The sequence below is a fragment of the Procambarus clarkii genome, chromosome 31 (genome assembly GCF_040958095.1).
Source record: "Procambarus clarkii isolate CNS0578487 chromosome 31, FALCON_Pclarkii_2.0, whole genome shotgun sequence".
Lineage (NCBI taxonomy): Eukaryota > Metazoa > Arthropoda > Malacostraca > Decapoda > Cambaridae > Procambarus > Procambarus clarkii.
The window spans coordinates 29,746,795-29,765,531 of NC_091180.1; the positions used below are offsets into that span (position 1 = coordinate 29,746,795).

The window sequence follows — 18,737 nt, forward strand, 5'->3', positions numbered from 1 at the left end:
TCAATAATACGAAAGCCGGTAGCAGATGTGTTTCTGAAGGTAGTCAAAGGTCGTCAAGTCACTGAAAGATATGTAGAGGACAGATATGAGCAAGGATCTGAAACAATCAGGCCAGGTGAACGCAATCGGAGCTGCGGCAATAATCTGGAGGAACTCAGGTTCAGAAGTGATATGGAGAAGTAATGGATTAGCAACAAGGTTTTTCATTTCATAGGTGAATGGAATAAGTTGACGGTCAATACAATAGTGGTAAATAGGAACGGTAATGTTTGATACCATAGGATAAAAAAAGCCCACATGTGTTTATGTATTTTATGTAACGATATGAACTACGCTAATTTTTTGGCCCTCTCCTGAGTGCATGACCAAGGTCTGAGTATATTGCTTGGATGAGACTTACATTCCATCGACTAATACGGTAGCAACAGTATTGGTCGTTGATATGCAAGTCCTCTCCAAGCTATATACTCAGACCATGATAATGCACTAAGGAGAGTACGAAAGACTTGGTGTAGTTCCAAGATTGACATAAAATTTATCAATACAGTAGTGTGTTTTGTTTATACATAGAGGGAACTAATATAGCGAGCTTGTGAAGTGCGCTTGATATATATATATATATATATATATATATATATATATATATATATATATATATATATATATATATATATATATATATGGTGGTGTATAGACCACTCATGGTGGTGTATGGTGCTCCCATGGTGATGTATACACCGCCCATACTGGTGTATTAAACACAGAGAGCAGTATGGCGCCACGGCTGGCCGCTGCTGGCCGTGTTCCAGTGTATGCATCATTAAGGTCAATAACCAAGCAATAGTTGTAGGTCCACTTTACAACTGAGATTAGTCACAGCGCCACGAAACACCACAGGTTAAATTACCGGTTCTTTGCATCACAGGATCGGTTACAATACAGGTTTGGTTATAATATATGCACGATTGCAACACAGATTCGTCTATAATATGGATACGGATACAACACAACAGAGATACGTTCACATCACAGGTTCGGTTGCAAGACAGGTTCGGTTGCAAGACAGGTTCGGCTGCAACACAGGTTCGGCTGCAACACAGGTCAGGGCCAACTTTACCAAACACTTACATCAGCGGACGGTGATAGTTCGTGCCTCGGAGGATCGTATCCACTGAACAGGACAAAATATTCTCATTTTGTTTGGGGGGTTTCAATCTCGTAGTGTTTCTTACTTTTTCACTCCATTTGTATTTCTCTTGTTTACTAGAAAACTTAGGTAGTGTTGACATGTCACGTTGTCTCTTATGTATATCTTTTCTGACAATAGATATTTTCATTTCACTTAAGTTTTTTTAATTTCTGTTTTATTTTTCCTTTGCTTGCCTCTTGCACTTCTTCCTCCCTCGCGCTTTACTTCCTAATTCTGTTCTCTATAGTGTTTCCAGGACAATTTGAGGATAGCAATTTCCGCAGCATTGGGGGGATGAGAGACACACCTGCCTCACAGAGGTGTGTCCGGTCAGTTGTTTGAAGAGTTTACCCTCAAGCAAGACCGCGTTTTCTCTCTTTTCACACGTCTCAGGCCCCGGTGTTGACTGATATATGACTATTGTATATCTCTCATTCATTCTAAGACATTCTTGCCATGTTCACCTCCTTGCTGTCACCTTGGTCAGAGGGTGGTGAGGTGTTGTGAGTGGAGAAGGGTCTTAATGCAGGTTAATGGGCAATACTAACAATCAATTATTTGTGGGTATTGTGACCTTCAGTGTTACCAGACTTACATCAACATACTTAAATCCTTAGTAAGGCCTTATGTACATTAAAGAGACAGAGCACATTGTCTCTAGAGGGTCCAGGAGATCTGAGGTTACTCAGAGTATTGTCTCTGAGGAAGATACAAGGTTTTTAGACTCCTGTAATGGACTGTAGTGAGATAAGGCAACATAACATTGATCAAGGTAGATTAATGTAGACTAATTATTAGGAAAACTCTCCTAGCCAGCATAGCTATACACCAAATGGAAGGAATATGAGGACAGGATTGAAGCTAGAAGAGAAGGACGGAGTAAATAAATGGAGGTCAAGGCCTTGACCTCCTAGGTCGAGGCCAAGGCCTTGACCGGTCAGATTTGAGTGGCAGATGACATTGCACACCTCCACCGGCAGTACCTCCACTACACCAGGCAAAGACGCCTCATATCATCTCTCACAAGCAGCCTACTCACCATGTAGCCATCGTAGGTCCAGGAACCAAACTTCATGAAGCACGTCTGTTGGTCGAAGGGGAAAAACTCGACGTCGATCTCACAGGAAGACTTGTAGATCGCCGGCGGCTTCCAGGTTACTCGGCCATCGTAATGCAGGACAGCCTTCGTCATGATGGTCACCTCGTAGTTCCCGTCAGCACTGTGGGAGAGGAAAGGCACAAACGTCACAAGAGAAGGCACAGGGAGGAAATCACACGAATGTGTTGTCTGAATGAGGAAAATCAGAATCCTCTATGTGGAGGATTCGTAACAAGTGTGCGGGTTCGAATCCTCTTCATGGCTGCTACTGATTTACCCACGGGAAGGGAAGTTTAGATGCCTGATAACTTATATATGTTTGTGATTATTAAGAATATACTTACTTTTGTGCGACTAAATGGACAAGAGCATTAAAAAAAACGAATTTAAAAATGATCTTATAGGTAGAATAATGGACTTGACATTGGTACAATTAAAACAATTATATGACAAAGTTCGAGAATGAAATAAATGAAAGTGATAAAAATAGTTTACAGTGAAGAGAATTTGGCAAAATACTTAGATCTTAGCAAATATTGTAGTCCTTTGTAGATGAAAAGAATTTGACAGCACAATATTTTAGTAAGAAGGGAATAGATTTTATAGGGAAGAAAGAAAATATTGCAAGGTAATCTTAGAGGGAAAATAACATAACACAATCAAATAATAGAGAAAACTATGGCAAGATCTTTGAGAAAGGTATTTTTTCAAGCTTTTCTGACAGTCTGAATAAAGCCTTTAGTAGTGACAACTGCCAAAGAATTTGTATTGTGTAGAAAATGTGAACATATCATTTTAATATAAATAACAATATAACAAATTGTCAGTAAAATCATATTGCAATGGCACCAATATTGAGATGCATGGAAGACCGGGCGTTGCAGGAGTAATGGTAGAGACTTCCATTATACCATAAGGATTACGGTGAACCTTATTTCAAAAGTTAGAAATTCTATGTTCACACAGACTATAGTTGTCCGTTTTGATGTACAAACCACTATACGACCAGCTCCACCACCAGCACCACCACCACCACCACTACCACCAGCACCACCACCACCACCACCACCAGCACCACCACCACCACCACCACCACCAGCACCACCACTACCACCACTACCACCACCACCACCACCACCACTACCACCAGCACCAGCTCTACCACCATCAACACCACCACCACCACTACCACCACCACCACCACCACCACTACCACCAGCACCACCACCACCACTACCACCAGCACCAGCTCCAGCACCACCACCACTACCACCAGCACCACCACCACCACTACCACCACCACCACCAGCAGCAGCAGTACCAGCATCACCACCACCACCAGCACCACCAGCAGCTCCACCACCATAAACACCACCAGCACCAGCACCACCACCACCAGCAGTAATAGCATCACCACCAGCACCACCATCAGCATCAGCAACAACAACAACAACCGAAGGTTATTATACACGAGCGAGCGAGGAGGACCTGAGCTCCAACAGTCATACCTTCTCTCGCTGCTTCAGTCGATCACTTAAATATGACGAATTGAACTGAGCGTGTTTGTGGTGAGGGAGACAACGCAGAGTCTGGTGGGGGAGCCAGCGCAGAGTCTGGTGGGGGAGACAACGCAGAGTCTGGTGGGGGAGCCAGCGCAGAGTCTGGTGGGGGAGACAACGCAGAGTCTGGTGGAGGAGACAACGCAGAGTCTGGTGGGGGAGACAACGCAGAGTCTGGTGGGGGAGACAACGCAGAGTCTGGTGGGGGAGACAACGCAGAGTCTGGTGGGGGAGACAACGCAGAGTCTGGTGGGGGAGACAACGCAGAGTCTGGTGGGGGAGACAACGCAGAGTCTGGTGGGGGAGACAACGCAGAGTCTGCGCCATAATTTTGAAAATTTATTCATGAACTGCCCCTCATCCGTACTCCAGCAGCAGCACCATTGTCAGAACATTTCCTTGGCTCTGAAGGTTGACTATTCTTTCCACCTGCCATTCATTCGTGCACTGAGAGAATTTGTATCGGTCGCCCTCTAAAAAATGTCCAGTTGACAGCCTTCCAGTTCTGTGCCAGATTCTCGAAGCAGTTACGCAAGTACTTACGAACGTGTACATCTTTCCTCAATCTTTGACGACTTTGGTTACATTTATTAAACAGTTCACAAGCATGAAAACTTGCCAATCAACTGTTGTTATTGTTATAAACAGCCTCCTGGTGCTTCGGAGCTCATTAACTGTTTAATAATTGTAAACAAAGCCGCCAAAGATTGAGAAAAGATGTACAGGTTCGTAAGTGCTTGCGTAACTGCTTCGTGAATCTGGCCCCTGATATGCATCTAGTTATGGCGTTCGAGAACTTCCTGGTGATCGAAACACTTATGCTCCAGTGGTTATCTTGAGGTTATCTTGAGATGATTTCGGGGCTTTAGTGTCCCCGCGGCCCGGTCCTCGACCAGGCCTTCCCAGGAAGCAGCCCGTGACAGCTGACTAACACCCAGGTACCTATTTTACTGCTAGGTAACAGGGGCATAGGGTGAAAGAAACTCTGCCCATTGTTTCTCTCCGGCGCCCGGGATCGAACCCGGGACCACAAGCTGGGGCAATAGACAGTAGTTTATGGTGTATTTCACAAACTATTTGTATTCCCAAGCTGTTCTTAAATTTCATGTTCATGTTTATCAAGTTAGAATTGCTTGGTTCTCGTCTGCATCCACCAGTGTGTCGTAGTTATATATATTTTAATTCTATGTAAATATTGTGTTAACTTGTTACGGGTAGTTACGGGAAGTCTTACTGTGTATAATTTGTTATAATCTTCGATAACGGGGTTTTACATCATTAATCTGTAGTCTGCATTGGGCGTCCGGGCCTGAAGGAGATGTTTAGATCTAGTTAATAGTTAACGGACTTAACAAAGCCGTTAACGTCACATTATTCGCTCATTGGTCCATGTCTGTTGTAATGACTTAAACAATATTATAACTTTTAAAATATTATTTCATTGTCACTTTATTTGTAAGTGAATGTGATCGCTACGTTTCCTGTGCTGTGTATGGGAATACTTATGCAGGTTGTTGTTGTTAAAGATTCGTTACTTGGAACAAGAAGTTCCAAGTAGCACGGGCTATGGTGAGCCCGTAGATTATGCAGGTAGCCAGGGAGGCCAGTGTTATTGTCTAGGCAGAGTGTTGAGTCTTAGGCAAACAGCATTGTTCCCACGTGTACACTATTCAACCCTTTAGGGAATCTTGCAGTGAACAATATCTTTTGATTGTAGGTTTCATGTCTTCTAGAGTGTGGTCTAGTAAGGTGCTCTTGAAGGCTCTAGGTTCTGCATAAAGTTTTTACGATGGACGTATTTATATTTATAATGAAGTTCCGTATCATGTGCAATGTGTGAAGGGTTTTCCATGAAGTATTCAGGTATCAATTAAGTTTATTATCACTGTTTATTTACATAAAAATAAAGAGGAATGTTACACTTTACTAAAGTGTAAATGCAAGACTGTTAGAGAGTCTAACTGGACAACAAAAAGTCTCGAAAAACTCAAATCAATTTACCTAAATTGGTTCCATCACTTGTCAGTGCTGGTTATCGCTGCATAAATTGTGGGTATATATATATATGGACCCGTAATCGGGAAATTTTTGACGGCTGAATGCACATATGTGACCACATGCGTGACGATGTTACATATTGTAACACATGCACAACTGTCAATGGCTTGCCAGAACTATTATTATCCATAAGAGTTACGATTGTGTTACTGCGTGACAATTGCAACACAACAATGACAATTGCAATACAATTGTCACACAATTGTATTGCGTGACAGTTCTTCTCCCTCAGCAATATGTGTATCATAATTTTCGTTAACGAAGAATTTTGAGGCGAATCTCAAGAAATTTAAAAATATTGAATAACTAGTTTAAAATTTACTTGGTAATAAATCTCTCAAAAAGCTGTTGGAATATTAAATGATTACTGTGTCTCATCTTGTCACTCACCACAAGCCCCGTACTCACGGTGTAGGAGCCCCGTACTCACGGTGCGGGAGCCACGTACTCACGGTGCGGGAGCCACGTACTCACGGTGTAGGAGCCCCGTACTCACGGTGTAGGAGCCCCGTACTCACGGTGTAGGAGCCACGTACTCACGGTGTAGGAGCCACGTACTCATTACGTGCACAGGCAAGCACCAGTACGTGCCCAGAATTGAAAATATCCTGACGTAGCACCAAAATGGAAAAGTTAAGACACTGGCAGCCGTGAAGTTACAGTGACGGGAAGACAAAGGTGAGTGGAGGGCGCGCGCCACCTCTCCTAAGCACACCATGAATATGCTGTCGACGGAACGGTGAGAACGCTTAGTGAAGGAACCGTAGGTTGTGATGTGGCACGATGATGTGAAGTGGGAAGAGCGTGACGTAAAGGGAATGTTGATGTGGAGTGAGAAAGTATTACTGGAGGATTCAAATGATGTGGAGTAGGGAGAGGATAGGTAGAGAGGATGCAAAGGATGTCTAGTAGGAAGAGATAGAGCCGGAACAGGACGATGTACAGGTAGATGAGGATTATGTGCAGGGAAATGAGAGAGATGCAGAGTGAGAAGATTATGAGGCAGATTATGAGAGGGGATCTCGTGTCGGAATATATTCCGAATTTTGGGCTCCAGTTCTGGGCCTCCAGAACCTCTGTGAATCGATTTCAGAGGTAGTCGACTTTTGACCCATCCTGGCCCCATAAAATGATACCCAAGTCAGTTATGTTAGCTAGTAATTTGTTCCATAGATTAACCACCCAATTTCCAACGCAGTATTTACCCAGGTGTTTCCTGGATCTAAACTTATTCAATTTATTTCGATTGCTATATTCGTTTGTTACATCAGTAAAAGGGACATAAACAATGCAAATAAACGAGCGACGTTCTCGGGCTTGTCTGCCTGTTGAGTCCCAATTCAACAGATTATATACAGTTGCAAACAGACAGTAAGTCTCAGCGTGGCTAAAAGTGATGCACCCAATCCTCACATCAGAAAATAAAGGAAGTGTTGACGTTTGTCTGTCCTTAACTAATATAACGTCACGTGCAACATTATCAAGTCTCGTGTGGGTGGGTGTGGGTGTGGGTGTGTGGGGGTGGGGGGGGGGGAGGGGGGGAGGGGGGGGGGTGGACACAGGCAAAAGAAAACACGAACAGTGTGGTTGTCCCAAATCTTTTCGATTCTCCATGTTAGCTTGAATTAATTACGGACCAAATTTCAGTTTTACAACCTTTTACAATCACCTAAAATGGAAATACAGGCTTCCACCTTCCCCCCCCCCCTTGGTGGTAGTGTCAAGCTACATTAAATCCATCGGCTGGTAAGATAAATCCATCGACTGGTAAGAAAACGTTATCCTTATCCATTGGGCTGGGCGTGAGCCAGCTGGTGGTGGAGGTCAAGAGGCAATATCATCTGCAGTGTTGGCTCTGCTGACAGTGATATCCGAGGGAGCCGCCTCTTCCACACGAACGAGTGGCCGCCTCCAACTTGCAATAGCACTACGGGTATCCTATTTCTTCCTCAAGTAGTATTGTATGCTCTTTTTCACTTTGGTGTTTGTTATACACCGTATATGAATAATGTCTGCGTGAAAATAAGGCATCTTAGTGTTGTATAGATGTTTATAGATGTGTTTAAATCAACAACTCCGTGTTTTTATTAACATTTATATATTTTAATGCAATGCTTCCCTGATATACCTAAATGATTTGCAACTTGTCCTCACTTAGTTTCGCACAATATTTTTACGCTATCGATCGGCGTCAAATTAGAGGTGCTGTCGTTTAATAATTACAAGTGTAAAATTGACGCTTTTCCGTACTGACAGGCGTCAGGCTTCATAAATTTTACAAATTTTAAATCGTAAAAACTTGGAGCTTATTTAATATGGAGTGCGGTACACAACGGTGATATGCCTGAGTAAATGTTTCGTGTATAGAAAAAAAAACTCTAGCACAAGGTTACTTCAATAATGCTCACTACCATAAAGACATTAAAGGCACCCCCCCTAAAGGCGCTCCCCCCTAAAGGCGCTCCCCCCTAAAGGCGCTCCCCCCTAAAGGCGCTCCCCCCTAAAGGCACCCCCCCTAAAGGCGCTCGCCCCTAAAGGCACCCCCCCTAAAGGCACTCCCCCCCTAAAGGCGCTCCCCCCTAAAGGCACCCCCCCTAAAGGCGCTCGCCCCTAAAGGCACTCTCCCTAAAGGCACTCTCCCGTAAAGGCACCAATTATTTACCCGTGTTCTGCACAAAATAACGAATCGAGCCAGAAGATTAATCTCTAATCTTGACCCAGTCTGGCTGGACTGGTCATCGGGCCCCTCAACCCTTGCAAGACGTTGCTGGCCCACATTAAGTATAAGGACCTGTTCCTCATGTTGCCCAACCTGGCATAGCTGTGCGAGCAGCCAGAAGTTTGCAACACCAACACAAGACGCCTTACTATCAACAGACTCTTCCTGGCGGTGAAAATATCAAGAAGATCAATTAATCGGTGATCATTCATTCCTAGGCTGGCTAGCGCTTGCAACATGTTCGTTCATTACTTGATAAGAATGAAATCCATTCAGCCGAGTATACCAAGGCTCTGGTATGCTGCTGGCCCCAACATCATCCTATTATTAGTATAAATTAATCTTGACACTACAGTTCCGTCCTAATGAAACGATAAGCTTAATACTTTTAAGATATAATATCATACATTATATCATACATGATAATACGTAATATTATCAATTTCATTTTATTTTGTTGTGCTAAATGTCAAAATTATTGTTTTTCCAAAATTGTTTATTCCACCGTCTTACAATACATCAGTGAAATACAGAAACATATGAGCGAAATAACAAATACATATATTAAATTACGAAGACTTCAAAACCAAATATTTGGGTAACACAAATCTTTCCGAATATTTCTATTAGAATTACATAACTTTGAATCGTGACTTGCTTGGGCGGCAAGACCCACAAGATCTGCATAGATATTGCTGCTGCTCTAGTGTGTGTGAGAACAAGGTCATACTGTACGACTATCTCTTGCTATATCTGACGCTCGTGGTATAATGCTGCAATTTAAATAAACCCTCGTAGTATATCAGGAAAATTTGCTCGTCAAACTTTGCAGGGTGACTGGTCTTTGTTCCGGGATGGTCACAGGCAGGTCGGTGACACTGAGTCGACCTATATGCCTCTTTTAAGTATGATATGGCAAGTGATACTAATTTTGTGAGTCTGGTATTAAGTGAGATTAGAAATTAGTGTAATTTTCATGAACAAATCCACAAGGGCCGTGACGAGGATTCGAACCTGCGTCAGAGAGCATCCCAGACGCTGCCTTAATCGATTGAGCTACGACATTGTATAAGAATTGCAACCAGAAATTCTACTGAATTTACTTGGATCCTGCAGCCTCTCCGAGACACAACCAGAATTCTACACAATTCCCCCATGCACTCGAGCTATGTCAATAAGCCGTTCTACCTCTTCGCCCTTACTTCATTACACTTTGATGTCATTTGATGCATCACGCTATTGTGATTTCTGTGTGTAGTGTAATTTTCGATTTGTGTGAAGGGGTTGGCGTTGGGCTCGACCGTGACCTATGGCCGCCTCTGGATAATAACCAGTCACCCTGCAAAGTTTGGTGACGCAAGCCTTAAACATTTAGGCCCCAACTTCACACAGAGAGAAACACATTCTCTTTAATATAGTTTTGTGCTATAATTATTCCGCTGTTAATGAGGCTAGACTAATTGGTAAGCTGTACTCACCTAATTGTGCTTGTGGGGGTTAAGCTCAGGCTCTTTGGTCCCGCCTCTGTGACTACTCCATTACCGGTGATTACTTACGAGGACTCGAGGGACCAAGAGGTTCCTCAGTGACTTGCTGGACTACGAACCTGGGTCCGCACTAATGATTTGGTCTGAGGCTATTTATTTTTGTGTTGTAAAATACTTCATTTGCTTCCACACATTGCTAGCAAGCGGCATGATCTCACTGATCTCTAATCCCAAATTCTAATCAATTTATGGGCTGCTTAAACCATCACATTATGATATTACCCAGTTTAGTCACGTATTAAGCATCCCCTACCCATCCCGTGGGTGGTTGGGGGACCCCCCCTACCTATCCCGTGGGCAGTGGTGGACCCCCTACCCATCCCGTGGGCAGTGGTGGACCCCCCCTTACCCATCCCGTGAGCAGTGGTGGACCCCCCCTTACCCATCCCGTGGGCAGTGGTGGACCCCCGTACCCATCTCGTGGGCAGTGGTGGACCCCCTACCAATCCCGTGGGCAGTGGTGGACCCCCTACCCATCCCGTGGGCAGTGGTGGACCCCCTACCCATCCCGTGGGCAGTGGTGGACCCCCTACCCATCCCGTGGGCAGTGGTGGACCCCCTACCCATCCCGTGGGCAGTGGTGGACCCCCCTTACCCATCCCGTGGGCAGTGGTGGACCCCCCCTTACCCATCCCGTGGGCAGTGGTGGACCCCCGTACCCATCTCGTGGGCAGTGGTGGACCCCCTACCCATCCCGTGGGCAGTGGTGGACCCCCTACCCATCCCGTGGGCAGTGGTGGACCCCCTACCCATCCCGTGGGCAGTGGTGGACCCCCTACCCATCCCGTGGGCAGTGGTGGACCCCCTACCCATCCCGTGGGCAGTGGTGGACCCCCCTACCCATCCCGTGGGCAGTGGTGGACCCCCTACCCTTCCCGTGGGCTGTGGTGGACCCCCCCTTACCCATCCCGTGGGCAGTGGTGGACCCCCTACCCATCCCGTGGGCAGTGGTGGACCCCCTACCCATCCCGTGGGCAGTGGTGGACCCCCCCTTACCCATCCCGTGGGCAGTGGTGGACCCCCTACCCATCCCGTGGGCAGTGGTGGTCCCCCTCTACCCATCCCGTGGGCAGTGGTGGACCCCCCCTACCCATCCCGTGGGCAGTGGTGGACCCCCTCTACCCATCCCGTGGGCAGTGGTGGACCCCCTCTACCCATCCCGTGGGCAGTGGTGGACCCCCCCGTACCCATCTCGTGGGCAGTGGTGGACCCCCCCTACCCATCCCGTGGGCAGTGGTGGACCCCCCCGTACCCATCCCGTGGGCAGTGGTGGACCCCCCCTTACCCATCCCGTGGGCAGTGGTGGACCCCCTACCCATCCCGTGGGCAGTGGTGGACCCCCTACCCATCCCGTGGGCAGTGGTGGACCCCCCTACCCATCCCGTGGGCAGTGGTGGACCCCCTACCCTTCCCGTGGGCTGTGGTGGACCCCCCCCTTACCCATCCCGTGGGCAGTGGTGGACCCCCTACCCATCCCGTGGGCAGTGGTGGACCCCCTACCCATCCCGTGGGCAGTGGTGGACCCCCCCTTACCCATCCCGTGGGCAGTGGTGGACCCCCTACCCATCCCGTGGGCAGTGGTGGTCCCCCTTTACCCATCCCGTGGGCAGTGGTGGACCCCCTCTACCCATCCCGTGGGCAGTGGTGGACCCCCTCTACCCATCTCGTGGGCAGTGGTGGACATCGAACAATCTCGGCAATACAATAATTGTCTTAATAATCTTCTGTAAAAATAAAACAATCCTAAATACGCAAGAAACAAAAAAATAAAGACAAAACAATTGGAAATAAATTTGTTCCCCCAAATCCGTTCTCCTCCGAAGAGTAAGAAGAAAATTATTCACGTATTTGTTCCGTGTATTTGTTTCTCCCGGCCAGTAAACCATCTGGCTGAAATATCCCGCCATAAGCTATTTCGGTAGCAACGATAAATCGTAAAGCGAATTTATAGCCTGGAGAGTCGTTCGTGGCTGCTGGAGGGGGAAGTTTGACGCATGGTGGGGGAATTTGACGCATGGTGGGGGAGTTTGGTGTGTGGGGAAGGGATGTTTGACGCATGGTGGGAGAGTCGTTCGTGGCTGCTGGAGGGGAAGTTTGACGCATGGTGGGGGAGTTTGGTATGTGGGGAAGGGATGTTTGACGCATGGTGGGGGAGTTTGGTATGTGGGGAAGGGAAGTTTGACGCATGGTGGGGGAGTTTGGTATGTGGGGAAGGGATGTTTGACGCATGGTGGGGGAGTTTGACGTGTGGGGAAGGGGAAGTTTGACGCATGGTGGGGGAGTTTGGCGTGTGGGGAAGGGAAGTTTGACGCATGGTGGGGGAGTTTGGCGTTTGGGGAAGGGATGTTTGACGCATGGTGGGGGAGTTTGGCGTGTGGGGAGGGGAAGTTTGACGCATGGTGGGGAAGTTTGGCATGTGGGGAAGGGATGTTTGAACCATGGTGGGGAGTTTGGCATGTGGGGAACGGATGTTTGACGCATGGTGGGGAAGTTGGACGCATGGTGGGGGGAGTTTGGCATGTGGGGAGGGGACGTTTGACGCATGGTGGGGGGAGTTTGGCGTGTGGGGAAGGGATGTTTGACACATGGTGGGGAGTTTGGTATGTGGGGAAGGGATGTTTGACGCATGGTGGGGAGTTTGGCATGTGGGGAAGGGATGTTTGACGCATGGTGGGGAGTTTGGCATGTGGGGAAGGGATGTTTGACGCATGGTGGGGGAGTTTGACGTGTGGGGAAGGGGAAGTTTGACGCATGGTGGGGGAGTTTGGTGTGTGGGGAGGGGATGTTTGACGCATGGTGGGGAGTTTGGCGTGTGGGGAGGGGACGTTTGACGCATGGTGGGGGAGTTTGGCGTGTGGGGAGGGGACGTTTGACGCATGGTGGGGGGAGTTTGGCGTGTGGGGGAGGGATGTTTGACGCATGGTGGGGAGTTTGGCATGTGGGGAAGGGATGTTTGACACATGGTAGGGAGTTTGGCATGTGGGGAAGGGATGTTTGACGCATGGTGGGGAGTTTGGCATGTGGGGAAGGGATGTTTGACGCATGGTGGGGAGTTTGGCATGTGGGGAAGGGATGTTTGACGCATGGTGGGGAGTTTGGCGTGTAGGGAGGGGACGTTTCACGCATGGTGGGGGAGTTTGGCATGTGGGGAAGGGATGTTTGACGCATGGTGGGGAGTTTGGCATGTGGGGAACGGATGTTTGACGCATGGTGGGGAAGTTGGACGCATGGTGGGGGGAGTTTGGCATGTGGGGAGGGGACGTTTGACGCATGGTGGGGGGAGTTTGGCGTGTGGGGAAGGGATGTTTGACACATGGTGGGGAGTTTGGTATGTGGGGAAGGGATGTTTGACGCATGGTGGGGAGTTTGGCATGTGGGGAAGGGATGTTTGACGCATGGTGGGGAGTTTGGCATGTGGGGAAGGGATGTTTGACGCATGGTGGGGGAGTTTGACGTGTGGGGAAGGGGAAGTTTGACGCATGGTGGGGGAGTTTGGTGTGTGGGGAGGGGATGTTTGACGCATGGTGGGGAGTTTGGCGTGTGGGGAGGGGACGTTTGACGCATGGTGGGGGAGTTTGGCGTGTGGGGAGGGGACGTTTGACGCATGGTGGGGGGAGTTTGGCGTGTGGGGGAGGGATGTTTGACGCATGGTGGGGAGTTTGGCATGTGGGGAAGGGATGTTTGACACATGGTAGGGAGTTTGGCATGTGGGGAAGGGATGTTTGACGCATGGTGGGGAGTTTGGCATGTGGGGAAGGGATGTTTGACGCATGGTGGGGAGTTTGGCATGTGGGGAAGGGATGTTTGACGCATGGTGGGGAGTTTGGCGTGTAGGGAGGGGACGTTTCACGCATGGTGGGGGAGTTTGGCATGTGGGGAAGGGATATTTGACGCATGGTGGGGAGTTTAGCGTGTGGGGTGGGGAAATTTGACGCATAATATGGGAGTTTGGCGTGTGGGGAGGGGAAGTTTGACGCATGGTGGGGGAGTTTGGCATGTGGGGAGGGGAAGTTTGTCGCATGGTGGGGGAGTTTGGCGTGTGGGGAGGGGATGTTTGACGCATGGTGGGGGAGTTTGGCGTGTGGGGAGGGGACGTTTGACGCATGGTGGGGAGTTTGGCGTGTGGGGAAGGGGATGTTTGACGCATGGTGGGGGATTTGGCGTGTGGGGAGGGGATGTTTGACGCATGGTGGGGAAGTTTGGTGTGTGGGGATGTTTGACGCATGGTGGGGGAGTTTGGCGTGTGGGGAGGGGACGTTTGACGCATGGTGGGGAGTTTGGCATGTGGGGAGGGGACGTTGGACGCATGGTGGGGAGTTTGGCATGTGGGGAGGGGACGTTTGACGCATGGTGGGGAGTTTGGCGTGTGGGGATGTTTGACGCATGGTGGGGAGTTTGGCGTGTGGGGATGTTTGATGCATGGTGGGGAGTTTGGCGTGTGGGGATGTTTGACGCATGGTGGGGAGTCTGGCATGTGGGGAAGGGATATTTGACGCATGGTGGGGGAGTTTGACGAGTGAGGAGGGGGAGTTTGGCGTGTGGGGAGGGGAAGTTTGACGCATGGTGGGGAAGTTTGGGGTGTGCGGAAGGGACGTTTGATGCATAGTGGGGAATTTTCTTTGTGCGGAGGGGACGTTTGACGCAAGGTGGGGAGTTCAACATCTGGGGAGATGTTGCATTTGGGTGAGGGAATGTGATAACATAATGAGAGAGGATAGTGATATCCTTCATGGTGATGCAGTGATGCATGGTAGAGGGAAGTGGAGGCAGTTTAGCACAAGGGACCCTTGTAACGAAGTAGGTAAAGGCTGTGGCATCAATGGGTAAGTGATATCACCGAGACATAAATGTTAATATGTTGGGGAAATGGGTAGAAGTGTGTGAAAAATATTTGTGGTGAAGGAAAAGTTGTTAGAAAACTATGTAGTATCATGAGGGAATATTGTACTTTGGTGAGGAAAAAAACTATATTCTGGCTGTGAACACCACATTACTGAATGGTGGAGAAAATAGTTGAATTTGAGGGAATTTTTGGAATGAGTGGAGAAAGTTGTAATCATTTGAAAGTTGTAATCTGGAGAAAGTTGTAATTTGGATTGCTAGATCAGGTGTAATGAAGAATATTCCCCCAGACACACAGGCAGGTAGACACACACACACACACACACACACACACACACACACACACACACACACACACACACACACACACACCCCCACCCCCCCACCCCCCCACCCACCCACACCCACACCCACCCACCCCCCTACCTGGGTAAATCTTGCCTGACTGGCTTAATAGAATTCTACGACCAGGTGACAAAGATTAATCAAGAAAGAGAGGGCTGGGCGGACTGCATTTTCTTGGATTGTCGGGAAGCCTTTGACACAGTACCGCATAAGAGGATGGTACATAAGCTGGAGAGACAGGCAGGTGTAGCTGGTAAGGTGCTCCAGTGGATAAGGGAGTACCTGAGCAATAGGAAGCAGTGTGTTACGTTGAGGGGTGAGACCTCAGATTGGCGTGAAGTCACCAGTGGAGTCCCACAGGGCTCTGTACTCGGCCCTATCTTGTTTGATATATGTAAATGATCTCCCGGAGGGTATAGATTCATTTCTCTCAATGTTTGCGGACGATGCCAAAATTATGAGAAGGATTAAGACAGAGGAGGACTGCTTGAGGCTTCAAGAAGACCTAGAAATGCTGAAGGAATGGTCGAACAAATGGTTGTTAGAGTTTAACCCTAGCAAATGTAATGCAATGAAGATAGGTGTAGGGAGCAGGAGGCCAGATACAAGGCATCATCTGAGAGAAGAAATACTTAGAGAAAGAAAAATATTTGGGGGTTGATATCACGCCAGACCTGTCTCCTGCAGCCCATATCAAGAGGATAACATCAGCGGCATATATCAGGCTGGCCAACATAAGAACGGCATTCAGAAACTTGTGTAAGGAATCATTCAGAACTTTGTATACCACATATGTCAGGCCAATCCTGGAGTATGCAGCCCCAGCATGGAGTCCATATCTAGTCAAGCATAAGACTAAACTGGAGAAGGTTCAAAGGTTTGCCACCAAACTAGTACCCGAGCTGAGAGGTATGAGCTACGAGGAGAGACTACGGGAATTAAACCTCACTTCGCTGGAAGACAGAAGAGTTAGGGGGGACATGATCACCACATTAAAGCTTCTCAAGGGAATTGATACGGTAGATAAAGACAGTCTATTTAACAGAAGAGGCACACGCACCAGGGGACACAGGTGCAAACTGAGTGCCCAAATGACCCACAGAGATGTTAGAAAGAACTTGTTTAGTGTAATAGGGGTTGACAAATGGAATGCATTAGGAAGTGATGTGGTGGAGGCTGACTCCATACACAGTTTCAAGTGTAGATATGATAGAGCCCAATAGGCTCAGGAACCTGTACACCAGTTGATTGACGGTTGAGAGGCGGGACCAAAGAGCCAGAGCTCAATCCCCGCAAGCACAACTAGGCGAGTACAATTAGGCGAGTACACACACACACACACACACACACACACACACACACACACACACACACACACACACACACACACACACACACACACACACACACACTTCTGGCCTGTGGAATGACCATCACTAAAATTTTACGAAAATGATCACAAACTTTCTTGCACCAAGAGAAAAACTCTTAATTTCCATAATAAGTTCCATATATGATGGATGTGTAACAAAAAAGTAGCACATTTTCATAACGCACCCAATATATCCTCGCAGAAATATTCCCTGAATACAGAGGCATTTCCCTAAAAGGCATGAGGAAAAAGTTATGAAAAATCCCTCGAATTCAGGCAGCGACCAGGAATTTTCGGAGCGAAATAAAAAGAAGAGTGCATTGGAGGGAGAGAATGCTGGGGAGAGGGGGAGAGAGAGAGGGGAAGTATGAGTAGAACAGGTGAGATGGGGAGAGAATAGTGGGAGACGAGGGGTGATGAGAAGAGAGAAAATGGAAAAGGGTAGTAAATTAGAGGGTGATGTGAAGAGAGAGAGAGAGAGAGAGAGAGGGGGGGGGAGATCGTGTATATATTACGAGACGGAGGCTGGTGGACAGGGCCATTAGTGAATTACTTCTTTGTAAGGACACCAAAAGGGGTGGAGTTATATTATTGGTTTAGACGAGTGTAAGGAAGAACAGGGTAACAGGTTGGGCACTGTTACAGGACGAAGTCAACTTTTAGCATTGAGACTAATCTCACTGAATTGACCAAATCAATGGTTGGTAGATGATGGCATTGTTACTGGAAGTAGTTATGGAGTAGTTACTGGTTAATTAAGAGTGGGATGAGATGCTGTTCTAATAGTTAGAGTTGAATGAAGTGAAAGATAAAAAAAAAAGTTTAATAATAGAACTATGAGTGAAAGGAAGGAAAGACAGATGACAGGAAGAATACATTCTTGTTTTTATAAGAGACAAAAACGCGTTGAGGGGTGTTATATATGCATAAAGGGACACGAAGAATAAGGAACAAAGAAGATAAGGATATACTGGATATAAATTCCTAAAAGTTCGTTGTTGATAACAAGTCAAAATATAGCGGCAGAGTTGATTGGAAAATATCAAGAGAGGAAGTGGGAATGATATCGTGATATCACTTATGACTTGGAGAGGGCACAATGAGGAATTTCAATAACGGGCTGGCTATCTCACTCTCATGAATTCCCAAACTTTTGCGAAGGGCAGGGAACTATGAGGAGAAAGCGCCAAGCCATTACGATTATATTGCACTTGAAAGAGGATAAGGATGTGGGATGGGACGGGGGGGAAATGAATGGTGCCCAACCACTTGTGGACGGTCGGGGATTGAACGGCGACATGCATGAAACGAGACCGTCACTCTTCCGTCCACCCCTTAAGTGGTTGGGCAAACTGTTGTGAAGTGTGTGTGTGGTGTCTCGTTGGACTTAGATGGGGAGACCTGTGCTCTCAGGTTATTGTGGCTGGCTTGTGGCACCAAGGATAGCCGAGTCCACGCTCGGGCCCCGTCCGCTCGGGCCCCGTCCGCTCGGGCCCCGTCCGCTCGGGCCCCGTCCGCTCGGCCCCGTCCGCTCGGGCCCCGTCCGCTCGGCCCCGTCCGCAACGTCAAAAAAATGATGTACTAACTAGCCGGAACAATACCTACCAGAGGGCCCACGAATAGAAAACGGGACATCACGTTAATTTTGCAAATCGCTATGATTTATTGTTCATCAATTATTGGTCTAGTTGGGGGGTGGGGGGGGGGGAGGTTTAATCGTCAAAATACGATGTACTATCAGAGAGGACGGGTTGGTTGACAAACGACCTGGCTGATTGTAACGCCACAAGAAGATATCATTGGAGAATCTAGACTGTTCTATTCTTCGTATAAGAATATCTGGCACTCAAGTTGAGGTATATATTCCTCACTTAAGATATATACCTACGAGCTCAAGCACATATTTTACTCAGTTATTTGCCCCCCCCCGGCTATCCTGGCCGGGAAGGATTGACCGGGCGCCAATCCTTAACTGTAGCCTCTCTTCACCCAGCAGTGAATGGGTAC

The 18,737-nt window shown here is 47.7% G+C and overlaps 1 protein-coding gene across 2 annotated transcripts in view; it reads right to left on the reverse strand.

Annotated features, from left to right (window-relative positions):
* LOC123758959 (acetylcholine receptor subunit alpha-like 1) overlaps positions 1-18,737 on the reverse strand; it is a 287,958-nt gene that overhangs the window by 14,761 nt on the left and 254,460 nt on the right. For both annotated transcript variants that reach the window (XM_069334665.1, XM_069334664.1), the window contains exon 4: positions 2,229-2,409. In XM_069334665.1, coding sequence (XP_069190766.1) covers positions 2,229-2,409 — 181 coding nt within the window. The remainder of the gene's footprint in view (positions 1-2,228; positions 2,410-18,737) is intronic.